We start from the raw sequence: 12,496 nt of genomic DNA, 5'->3' as shown, positions 1-12,496 counted from the left end.
TATGATTTGGATAAATTTGTTGGTTTTAAATTAGATAAATCTTTCTTCTGCAGTTCTACTGAGTTAGAATTAATTCTGCGCAATTTTAAACACTTAATAATAGCCATTCCTGATAATGCATAGGGTGAGCTGCTCATAAATAACTCAACAACTTGGAACTCGGAATTCTTGTAAACAAATTTAATTTAAATTTCAATCAAAAAACATTTAGTTGTTATGGCGAAGGTGGCTGCTGTTTATCTATAGCCTGCTATTATGAATAATTAATTACTCAGCCTATGAGCGCAACATTTTCCATCTGAGTTTCTGCCCCACACACTTTGTGGATTATCATCAAAGTATCTCTTAGATAATCATTAAGGTGTTGGTAACCGACTGCCGACTCCCGACTCCCAATTCCCGACGCCAAATGTTTTCTTAAGCAAATGTCGCCGACGCCGTTGTCGCTGGCAAACTTTTTAATGAGCTGCGCGCGGAGTTTTCCCACCGCTCCGCCCACATGGAACCGCTATTCCTGCATTGCCCCTCCAGGACGCAGGATTCTACGACAGGCGGTACTTTTGGAATGTTTCAACTAAATTACGCCACTACTCGGCAAACAACAGTGAAGGGAGAGGCGGGGAAAGGAAGGGGGCGGGCGAGGAAGACAGGACACTGGGGCTGACATCATTTCGCTTTGCAAATTGTTTTAGTGTCAAAGGTCAAACACACACTTACACCCGAGTGCCACACTGTGCCAGCGCCATATGACACGGCGAAGTGCAGCCGTAAAAAGGCTCCCTCTTCTGTTCTGCAGCTCCCTTTCCCAGTTTGCAGCGCAAATCTGTTGAGCAAGTTTTAGTTTAAGCATTTTTGAGAGAAGCAACATGAGATCCTGGGCCGCGGAGGACGAGCTTCGCTCGTTAGCGGTGCCTGCCAAAAACTTTGCCAGTCACGTCAAAGCTGCCGCTCCAACAATTCTCCCCAATCCGCCTCCAAGCCCACAAGCACTGCCCTTCAGGTGGCTTTTTTTTATTTCGCGGTATCTCCAAACACTGGGGAACATGAAGCTAAGCGCTTTAATCCTGAATCCTGGCCGGAGGCAGCTCATGACTTGCTGCAATTTCGGGACAGGTGTGTCCAAGGTCCAAGTCTCGGATTCCATCCAGCGGCAAAACCAGCAGAAGCAGCAGCAGCTGCCAAGTTTGCGTGTTTTCCAATCTTTTCATCGTTTTTGGGGCTCTTGCCTTGTTTGGCTTGCCATCTCCAAATTAGGCGCATTTTTGGCGCTGCTTTTGCTTTTGCTTTTTTTTTTTGGCCTACCAACTTTGGTAAGAGTTTCGCTGTGCAGCGGGCACGGCTAATAGCCAGCATGAGTGGCCAAATGCTGGGTGGAGTCATCTTGGCTAATCCTCCTAGAGAATAGGAATCCCAAACTGTAAGCATTGGAAACTGAAATCACAACTACATATATGGTATATTACTGCCTAAACTATTAATAATATTATTTAAATTTAATTAAAGCCAGATAAAAAAAATCCCTTTATAGTTAGATTATTATCTGTAAACCAGCTGAACTGTCAAACGAAGATTGTAATTATGAATTTCTTTCTTGTATCTTTGGTGACCCCTCGACCCACACAGCTGCTATTCCGCAATTTAGATTCTTATTTTGCCTTGGCCATCAAACGATGCCAAAAAAGTTTAAATTAGTTAAAGAACTTCATTAACTGAACCGTCGAAAAAGATTGACGTTTTCGAGCCATGCGGCGCTCAGTGGAAAACGAGAGCTCGTGGAAAATTATGAAAATTATGAGAATTATAATTACCGGCTTAAGCTGGCCAACCCGGAGCACCAACAGCCAACTGGTAACTGGCATCCAGTGACCAGTGAGCAGTGACCGCCAGTCGCCAGATATTATCACTAAAGCCAGTAGCTGTTTATTTTCCGAGCATTTCAACACAGTGGCTGCCGTTTGGCTGTTTGGTACGTCTCTGCAGCATCCAGATTGTGTTTTTTATGGCCTGTCGCAGCCAACACAAATCAATTAGATAATGTGGCAGTGTCGTTGGCATCGGCCGCATTTGCAATCGCAGTCCCTGATGGGCCATGCATATTTATAACCTTTGCAGAGTGCATTTAAATCAAAGCCAAGACAAACGATCGGGGACTGGTGATAGGCCTATGTCGGGGAATACGCTTGCATATTTAAACGGTGGGGCATTTTAATGACGATCGAATAGCATCGAAATCAAATCAACAATGCTGCGACGGCAAGGTCGTTCGTTAACAGGGGATTTCTCTATCACCGTTGGCCAAAAACTGGGTCTAATTCGTGGGAGGGGTGAATGCAGTGCCGCGTCTTCAACTATAAAAGCCAGATTGGGCTGAACTCCAAGCATTAGTTCCTCCTGTCAGCTCCAATTGTACACAGCTTCCAGTCACCATGCGCGCTTTTATCGTAAGTGTCGAAAGGATTTGGGAATCGAAAATAGAAAAGTATAAAACTAATATTGAAAATCATGCAGGTCCTCTGTCTGTTTGCCGTGAGCTGCAGTGCCGATAAACTGGGCTACAACTACCAACCCGTGGCCCATGCCGATGAGGGTCTGTCCTTCCTGCCCGGAGGTGGTCAGGTGATTGGAGAGCTTCCATCGCAGGCGCTGCCCGTGCTGAGTGGCGAGGCGGTGCTCTCCCAGCCCATTGATGCTTCCCTCCAGGCACCTGTTGCACCCCAGATCGCGCCCTTGGTGGAGGAGTTCCAGAAGGAGTTCTACAGCTACGCTGCCCCCGAGGAGCAGTACGATGAGGGTGCCAGCAACCAGCAGATCGCCAACTCCCTGAAGAAGAACCTCCGCGTCGTCTTCATTCGCGCTCCCGAAAACCAGGGCTTCGAACGTGCTGCCCTCCAGTTGGCCAAGCAGTCCGCCCAGCAGGAGACCGCCATCTACGTACTGACCAAGCAGTCCGATGTGTCCAACCTGGCCAAGCAACTGAACGCCCTCAAGAGCAGCTCCACCAACAAGCCAGAGGTGCACTTCGTCAAGTACCGCACTCCCGAGGATGCGGCCAATGCCCAGCTGGCCATCCAGAACCAATACAACCAGCTGCCCGGCGTGTCTCGCATTTCGAACGAGGGTCGTGCTCCCGTCCTGAACTTTGCCTCGTCCGCAGTCCAGCCTGCTGCCATTCCTGCTGCCATTCCTGCTGCTGCTGCTCCAGTTGCTGCAGCTGCTCCCAGCTCGGAGTACCTGCCCGCCACTGTGGTGGCTGGACAGGATTACCTGCCACCCAATCTGCGTCGTTTCCGCGTCAAGTAAATGGTCTCAAGTGCAGTTCCAACGGTAACGCTTCCTAATCCAGAAAATCGCATCGAAAAGAAAACACCTAGCTACTCCCATCACGTGCAAGTTAACTAGTTTTTAAGTATCCATGTAGAGGAATAAAATTTGTTTTGCTGACAAATTCCCGATGTGAACTGGAAAACTCATTTGCAGCCTAATTGCAGGATTCGGCCGTTTCCATGCTGCGGAACCGAACCTTTCCGTTGTGCGAGTTTCTCTTTTTGCCCGGCAAATCCTGCCTGCGCATTCGTGCGTTGTCCTTTCACATAAAATCCCTGAAATAATAGCCTGGATAAAGCGGCTGGCATGTCATAAAGTCCAGCAACAAGTTGAGCCACCCACATGCCACCCACTCATATTGCCTCCCGGCAAGTGGAACGAAACCGCACCCACACATCCATGGAATCTCCGGCATATGCACAATGGTTTTATCCCATCCGCCATTTGTAATTGGAGTTATTAGATTCGAAATGAAGTGGTTGCAAAATGGCCCGGTCTAGACCCGGCTCCAGCATCCGTCCACTCTTTGTGAGCCTGCTCGGAATCGGTGTCCCTCAGTGATGGGAAAACTAGCTGAGTACCAGGTAAAAGGAAATTTAACAAACTTATATGGCTATATGCTATGGTAAGCATTTACCATATGAACAGAAATGTATTATAAACAATATATATTAGCTGGTAAGACACATATTTCCAAGCTTAATTTCATGCTAATTGTATCTAAGTAGGCTTCGGGTTTTCAAAGCCAATATTCAGGTACCACTTTCGCAGCACTTCCCGTCACTGGTGCTTATTGTTTGCCAGAACAGCCGCTCTGCCCGTTGCGGTTTGAATAAGTGGCAACGTCCTGTTGCAGGTGAAAGCTGCCTGTATTCCTGATCTGTGTCCTGCCAGCTGGCAGCACTCATTGAGTGTGATTGTGTGCCCTTGTTGCGGGGTGTGAGCAGATACTGCCGTGCTAGTATGTGTTAGTATGTGTTAGTATGGTGCGCCTTGATGGCTTCCTGCTTCCGTGGAAGGCAAACTCATCATGCGAGATGCCAGCACACATGGCCCGAAACTGAACTATGCTGTGGATTTGGTACGTTGTTGAGTGGAGTCCTTAAATTTCACTTAGACGTAACATAAGCCCGATATAAACGCAACTCAACGGTGCATGTATTCATGGCCATCAGGATATGTGTGTGTGTGTGTCTGTCTTTTGGTGCTGCAGGAATCGCACGCTTATCAGCAGTCGAGTGCAAACTGAATCCGTTTCTCTTGTGCGGTACAGTGGCAAATCGCTAAAGCGTAACGACAGCGACAATATGCCAGCTATGCGGCATGGTTGGAGGGGGCAGAAGGGATCCGGGATCCTGGTAATTTAGGGCACCATAAACGCTGTTGGCTTGTCTGCTATTTGCCGTCTGACTGCGCCCAGACTGCTGCCTGTAATTAAGGTGATATGCAGCAGTCAGCCGACCGAATCGACGACGTGAATGCCAAGTGCGTGTCCTGTGCGTGTGGGCCAACATATCTGCAAGTGTGTGTTTGCTGTGCTGGTGTTTCTGTGTTAATGAGGAGCCCGCTGTGCGCACAAAATAAATTATTAAAACGACATTCACGGCACTCTCAAGTGTCGCCCGTGTGCAAAGCTCCTTTCTGACGCCCAGAGATATCAGCCACATTTCCACGAAGCTGAAAGGATTCAGCTGAACGAAGGAAAGACACCCTTCAAAGGATGCATAAAAAGGAAATTTAAAAAAATGCAAGTATATATATTTAATACATTTGCGTCGACTTAACGATGGACAATTATACCGTCTGAACTTGAATTTTTTCATTTTTGGTTTTCAGTGCATTAACAAAATTCTTTAATGACAATTTTACAAGTTAGAAGTTAAACGCTTTGAAATTAGAGAAAAAACGCGTATACGCCCCGATGTCAGCTGGTTGAGCAGCTAAAAACATAGCACACTTTTAGGCTTAATTTTTATAAGTGCAAAGTTTGCAAAGCGAACAATTTTAATTTCAATTAACAAGAATAAGGCCAATTTAATTTTCTGAATTCTGAAATGGATATCTGACGTAAGTCGCAAAGTTCAAGGTTGCACAAAAGTTAGAATGTTACGTATACGCCTCGTAGATTTATAGTTCAACCAATTCGAGATTAAACCCATATTGTGATAGGTCACGGGGGAAAGCATTTGCAAATACCTCGACCATTTCAATCTCACCAGCTGACAGCTGCGGTTGGCCAGCCAAACACAGAAATACTTGCCGAATTCACAGGCAAATAATGCAACTGCTAAATATATATATGCACTCCGTTATTTCGATATAATTCGCAGCGCGAAACTTTTTGGTAAATTCTGGCAGAATCGGGCATTTGCTTTCGGTCCCACGGGCTAACCAATATTTCTTTTCAATTTTTGGAGGGAAAGTTTGGTTGTACAACTAAATATTTTGACATTTGTCCGCATGCAGGCAAGGCAGCGCAACTTTGTACGGCGAGCGCAAATTGAAATGTGCTCGAGACAGTTCAGTTCAGTTCAGCCGACTCCATTGTTTTTGCCCAAAGCGAGTGCAACAAAGTTGTTTGCCTTTGTTAATTTGGCAACCGCCCATGCAGGTGGCAATGAGCTAGGGAGCTAGGGACCGGAGCCAAAATCCCGGCTAAAAGCCGAGTCGGTGGAGGAGGTACATCCAAGTGCACTTGCAGTTGGCAGTTGTACGCCATGTTGTCGCTGTCAAAAAGTTGTACTGCGCCTGTCGCTACTGCACTTGCTGCTGCTGCTGCTGCTGCTGCGGTTTGCTGCGCAATAGTTCGGGATTTGTTGCAAAAAGTGTTTATTGGTGTTTCCCGCGAGCTCCAGAGCCCGGCTACTCCATGAAAATTGAGTTATTTGGTCGACATCGGCATCGCCAACGCCATCGCCATCATTTCACCGTGCTGTTTGTGCACACAGCGCTTCGCTGGATGTAGAAAGTTGGCACACATGCTGCGAGTTTTAGCTCATTAACCGAGCCACTCTCCGCTGCTCGACTGCTGCATATTAATTAGTCGACTTTTGGGCGCTGCCATGTATAATTAAGCAGCGAACGAGCCTCTTAACAAACCACATCCTGTCTGACTCCTTCGCTTGCCATGGACATGCCTCATTAGCGGCAAAAGCAAAAGCAAAAGTAAAAGCAGCAGCAAAGTAAAGATAGGTTAGGGGATATGCATAAGGATAAGGACAAGGAGCTGCCAGCGTGGCCCACTTGCTAATTTAATATTTATACCTTAATCAAGGCAGAGTCGGAGAACCCTTTTGATGGTCGAAGAGAAAATCTGTTGATTCGTCGATAGCCAGATTGGTCCGGCCTAACGATGGCCCAGGCGTTAATTGCTCATTTCCATGCAATGTTGTCGTTTCGTCCTCTCGCCCCGAGACATCCTACATCCAGCTGTCCTGATGTCAGTCACACAAATTCGGAATCGATAGCTCGCATCTGTCACCAGGCACACACACCCACGTAACCCCCACCGATGTGTACAGGGCTTTGATTCCGTAATGAGCCAACCGGACTCGTTGCACCTTTGCGGTGTCCTGGGACGAAGGAAGATGGCAGTGGGAAAAGAAGAAGGAAAATACTCGGCCATTGTGTCTTGGGCTTTGTTGTTCGTTTGGATGAGTTTTAGGGCCGTGATATCCTTGCCTCACCATTTACTCCTTAGTTTATCCTTGCGTTGATTATTGCGGCCCGTCCCCTTTTGCAATTTCGTTGAGACTTCTGACCTTATGTGTCCTTTGTTTGTGCTCCCTCAATTTCCCTGCACATTTAAAAGGATTAAAAGGATATTCGTCAAACGAAAAGTTTCGCAAGTTTGTTTAACGCACTTGTGGGCTCCTCGGCCGCAAAATCCTGTCTCTCGACCCCCTAAACCAAGAAAAAAAAAACACCATTTTATGGCACAAAACCCCCTTTTTTGTATGGCTGCCACTTCGTTGTGTTTTTCTACATTTGCCATTTTTTTTTTTCTCGAGCTTTGGGTTCTTTGTTTGCTCGGCCTGCTTTTAGAGGCGTGTGCTTCTTAACTGGTCCTTGAATGAAACGCTTTTGGCCTTTTGTTTTCAACATTTATTTTTTAGTTCGTTCTCTTTACCACAAATATTCGTATTTCTGTATGTATATTTAATATGCTGTATATCCCTTTCAGTGTAGTAGATTGGCCAAGCAGTAGGCGCCATAATTTGGGTTGAGTTGTAATCGTAATTGTTGTTCTTCGTTTGTTAATTTACACTTTAAACTTTACACCTAATTCTCTCTGCCGCTCAGTGTACATATAAATATTCGTGGCTTAGTATAATAATAATACACATATTCCACACACTTTTTTTTCTGCGTTTGTCTTGCATAGGTTTTTTTGCAATTTTTTGCAATTGTATCGCTCGCTTGGTATGTCTGTATCTATAAATAAATATTTACTTTACGTTTATCGAGTTCAATTTGTCTGGGTTTCTTCAATATTCAGTTATTATTAGTAGCCTCAATAATGCTATTTATCTAGACAATTTCTTAGACCTTAAAACATTTTATACAATACAAATGAGGGAAATTCAAATTAGGCTGAATTCAATATCAAATATTTTCCACGTGATTTGTGCATGCGATTATATTAATGTTCGATAAACAATGGGAACAAAAAGTTAAAGCTTTTTGTGGTGTAAGTGTTTTAAATTAATAAACATACCTTTTCTCTATAAATATATCTTTTATACACGCTTTTTATGTGATTTCCTTATGTCGTCTTGTATACATAATTTCAATATATATTTTGTATAATTTCATGTTTTTTGTTCAATACGCAATGATATGTGTGACTGGAAGATTTTGATGTGAGAGAAATGATAAAGGTAGACGTGCATCTGATTTCCGGACAAAAGGCATTTTATCCGGCCATCTGACATCATCGTAATACTTTCGACTTATCAAAATACAACATTTAAATACATACTTGTATAACATGCGTTCCCATTACATTATAATGTCATTTGCTCGTCTACACGAGACCCCATGGCAGCCAAGTCAGCATCCACTTACGAGTATATGACTTGGAGAAGCCTCAGCAAACAATAATAATAATTAATCGGCGCAAATACCATATGCTAGGCATGAAAAATGTTAATTGGCTTCCGACTCGAGAGGCTGGGTTCTCTGTGTATTGGGAACCGAAAATGTTACAACATTTATGATATGTTTTGCGAATTGCTGCGACACTTAATGTACTCTTATTTGATCTATATAAATAACATCCTCTTGCGTTTCGCTTGCACTGGACACCTATATAGAGTTTTTACATTGATACACATACATAGATATGCTCGATAGAGGTTGCATAATTAGCTACGTGACTGGGATGATAAAGTAACTCCAAGTCCTTGGCCAATTATGCATATTATGCATATTCATGCGGATATTTGCTGAGACAACAGACGACTGAATTGAAGACAACACGCAGTTTGCATATTTATACAGACAAATAGAGAGGAGAGTGTATGACAATTGGAAAAGCTTTTTCGGGAAAACTGCGGATGTGTTGGCGAGTGTAGATAGTGTAGAGAGTTTAGAAAGTGATGCGTTGATAGGGTGTTTGCACTTGTTTATAGATTGGTGGGAAACATTTACTAGTACGAGTGATTTACAAACCCATAACTAACTGGGAAATAGCTCCCGTATAAGTTTACATAAATTAAATCATCTGGAATTGAATAATGGTTGAAATTAGCATACCATAATCATATCATTACTAAAACGATATAGTCTATGGATTTGAATGAAAACAGGAATAAATTATCGATTCGTTTTAAAGCATTTACATTTGTTTGTGTATAAGTGTATCATTTTTTACTTATTCGGTTTTACTCCTTTAATTTAGTTCTAAGTGTATGCAATCAGTAAATTTGCATGCACACCTATTCGTAATGTATAATTTATAAATGTAATCAATTTTCTGTTTTTTTTCTGTTAATAATAGACAGCGTAGCATAGGAAGACGTCAATACCTGCATAAGACATTTTAGCCATATTTTCATACATAATATGAACTTTGTTTTCAATTATTTATACGTGATGTCACCGTTATCATAATTAAGTATATGTCATTTATAAAAAATTCTCGTAGTTCGTTCAAGCATTATCCAGTTGGTGTACTCATCCGCTTTCACTGGCCACGAAACTACATGTACGTGTACTCACAATGAGGACAACCCTTGGAAAATGTTTCAACTGTGGCAAGATTTTTGTTTTGTTAATTTGCAGTTGTAATTGTTCATTGTTCTTTGTTAATTGTTAATTGTTATTGATTTGCTTTAACGGATTTCGCTTGCTCAAACTGTTGAAGAACATAGCAGGTTTAGTTGTTATACTTAATTTATGTTTGGTTTTGCATTTCGCCGTCGAGTAGAAGTCAAAAATAGAAGCCTAATTACACACACAGTACAGACAATCATTTAAATATACTTCGGTTTTTTTTTTCTGTTTATGTTTTTGTTTTTGTTTTTGTTTTTAGAGAGTATAGACTAGTCCACTAATTGCTTTACATATATTTACTTTGCCGGGTTGTCCGTGGTTGCTACCATCTTGCTTTACATAGTTACATTGTTATGCTACGTGTTAAAATGGTTCTTTAGCCATAGACACTTAAAGCGCGCTCGAAAATAATCCTCCTAAATACACAAGAAAATGCATCCGTACTTGTTGTTAAGCACTGCGACTAAGCCGCTCCTCAACCGGAAAAAAATAATGGAAAATGAAAATCTTAATGAAAACAATTAATCGCAACGGCAAATATTTTCCTAACTACACACTAAACGAACCATTGCAACGATAACCATTTACACACAACGAACCCAAAATGAAGGCTCCAAAATGAAAATAAATAAATAAGCCTCGTAATGTAAAGCGGAGTCGTTCCGGAGTGGGGTCACCCATTACGACCCCTACCAATTTTCGGGGTCACCACGCGCCGCAGATTGCGCCTCTTTTGGCTCCTTTTCCTTTGGGTTCTGCGTGCTATTTTTCGCTCCGCCTTTTTCTTATTTGGTTTTGGTTGTTTTCTCGAAAAATGTTTTCAACACTGATTGTTTCTGTAAGCTTCTTGGTTTAACTGTCTAATTATTTTACATTTAAACGTTTTATTTCCGGGGGTACGTTGGTACGAGGGATTCGGGTTACGGTACTGCTGGCTCCTAAACTCAATTGCCCTAATCTTAGCCTACCCTCAGTTTGCCACATCCCTAAATCCCTATCCGTTTGACTAGCCCAAGCGCTACAATACCGTAAAAAATATGTTTCCTTTGAGTGTTTTTTTTTTTGTAATTCGATTTGGTTTGCACTACAGCACTAAGATCATGCATTTTAGGTACAAGCTTCGTAGCGACTGCTTTGAAACGCCTAAAAACGATAGCCCTAATCAATTCTGGCTACTTTGGATTTGAATTTCTCTGGATTTTTTAGTTTCTTGGTTGTTCTTTGGGGGCGGGGTGGGACTGTGCCATCTCCCAAACATCTGACAAGGCCGAAATCAGTGGGCGGAGCACAACGCCCTTGACGCACTGACCTTGACAGAGCGCAAAAACTTTTGGTTTCTTTGTTCTGAGTTGCAGTCGCCTCCTATCCCGAAACTTATGTTCAATTAGCTATACAAAATTCTCCTCGGACTACAAAAAAGTGGCCGCTGGCCGGACTGAAAAGCATTCTAACCAATTTCCCGTCCGACTGCAACTTAATTACAAACATTTCTCTTTGGCATTGCGGCCACACAAAAAAATAGGGGGAAATCCACGCCCGCTTTTCTCGGTCATCTGCAGTTATTTACAAGTAAACTATTTAAATTGGCCGACCAAGGCGAGCACAAATGCTAAAAATGTTCTCTTAGTCCATTGTTGGTTTTTTCCTTTTGCCCTCTTTGAGCTGCACTAATTTAGCTGCTCGATCGAGCTCATGCTGGGGAAATAGATTAAAAATGCGGTGTACAATTTACAAAAATTCCAACTTGTCTTTTTTCCGATGCTGCTGCTGCTGCTGTTGCTGCTGCTTGTTCTGCTACATTTGTCCTTGATGGGATGGGGGATGGTGATGATGTGGTTGCCCTTGGTTTTGCATTAACAATACCTTCTGTGCGAGTATGTCGGTGGTCTTCTCCTCTCCTCCAGCGTGTCCCGTTCGCCTGCATCCCGCATTTGGTGCCATCTAGTAGCTGAGGGGCAGCAGGACGAGCAGCAGGATCTGCGCCAGTGACCACAAGTGCGTCACAACCGTGCCATGTGCCCTCCGTCCGGCGGAGGTCTCGTTGCCATGTCCGTTTCCATTGCCCAGCGCCGCCATTCCGATGCTCGGCGGTGCCGTCGACGTGGAGGAGGCCAATTGTCGCTCCACCTCAACTGCAAGAGGTAGAGAAAAGGATAATTACAGAAAGTGATAAACAATGCACGGAATAATTAAAAAAGGACGCAACCTTCCAAGTCTAGAAAGCTGGAAAAACAAAACGGAGTCCAATTATCTTTCAATTACCAAGTATTTTTAGGTACCAAAGTACAATTATTTTAATCAAGGTTAAGGTAAGGTAAGGTTCAAAAATTATAAAAAAAGATTATTTTTGCAACACAATTAGCTCTTATTTATATATTTTCCTTATCATATTTACAAAACAATTAAGCAAACAAAGTGTCACGCAAATAAATAACCCTGACAATATGAGAGGTCACAGATGAAGCGAAAAATCAATTTGGAAACCAAAGTTTGTGCCCACAAAAATGAATAATTCAGAGCAGTGATAAGTCCCGCAACTTATCTGGCCGAAATGGTTTACCGCCGAAATAGAGGCACGAAACCGCAGAAAAGGTCGCCATGTTGATCGGGCCAAACAACAAAAAAAACAGAAACTGAAGAAGTCTTGAGCGCTAAAAACTTTTCGCATAAGCGAACTGATGGCAGCCCCTTAGGGCGGCATAAGAAACAATTACAGAGTGAAGCATTCTTGGCTACGAAGTGGCAGTGGCCCAAACAAATGACGCACTTCACGCAACATAAATAACACGCATACGCCCCTTGGTACAAGTGACAGTTGGCAGCCACTCGGCCGGCAAAGAGGTCGAAAGACGAGACTACGAAGCTGCCGCCGGCCAAGAGCGATGGTTTCTGGGGG

The 12,496-nt window shown here is 43.3% G+C and overlaps 2 protein-coding genes across 2 annotated transcripts in view; one reads left to right on the top strand and one right to left on the bottom strand.

Annotated features, from left to right (window-relative positions):
* Positions 1-2,426: 2,426 nt before the first annotated feature.
* On the top strand, positions 2,427-3,445 carry LOC6538369. The gene is made up of 2 exons (XM_002098857.3): positions 2,427-2,441; positions 2,509-3,445. Exons 1-2 carry the CDS (start codon positions 2,427-2,429, stop codon positions 3,298-3,300), a joined length of 807 nt encoding a protein of 268 aa, XP_002098893.1. The 3' UTR covers positions 3,301-3,445.
* Positions 3,446-7,413: 3,968 nt separating this feature from the next.
* The window catches only part of LOC6538366, a 37,795-nt gene continuing 32,712 nt past the window's right edge, over positions 7,414-12,496 (bottom strand). Inside the window, exon 9 of the mRNA XM_002098854.3 lies at positions 7,414-11,732. Coding sequence (XP_002098890.2) covers positions 11,542-11,732 — 191 coding nt within the window. The 3' untranslated portion in view covers positions 7,414-11,541. The remainder of the gene's footprint in view (positions 11,733-12,496) is intronic.

This window comes from Drosophila yakuba, chromosome 3R, assembly GCF_016746365.2.
Source record: "Drosophila yakuba strain Tai18E2 chromosome 3R, Prin_Dyak_Tai18E2_2.1, whole genome shotgun sequence".
In the NCBI taxonomy this organism is placed as follows: domain Eukaryota; kingdom Metazoa; phylum Arthropoda; class Insecta; order Diptera; family Drosophilidae; genus Drosophila; species Drosophila yakuba.
Note: the sequence above shows the minus strand (reverse complement) of the source record. Positions and strands in the feature narration are given on the sequence as shown.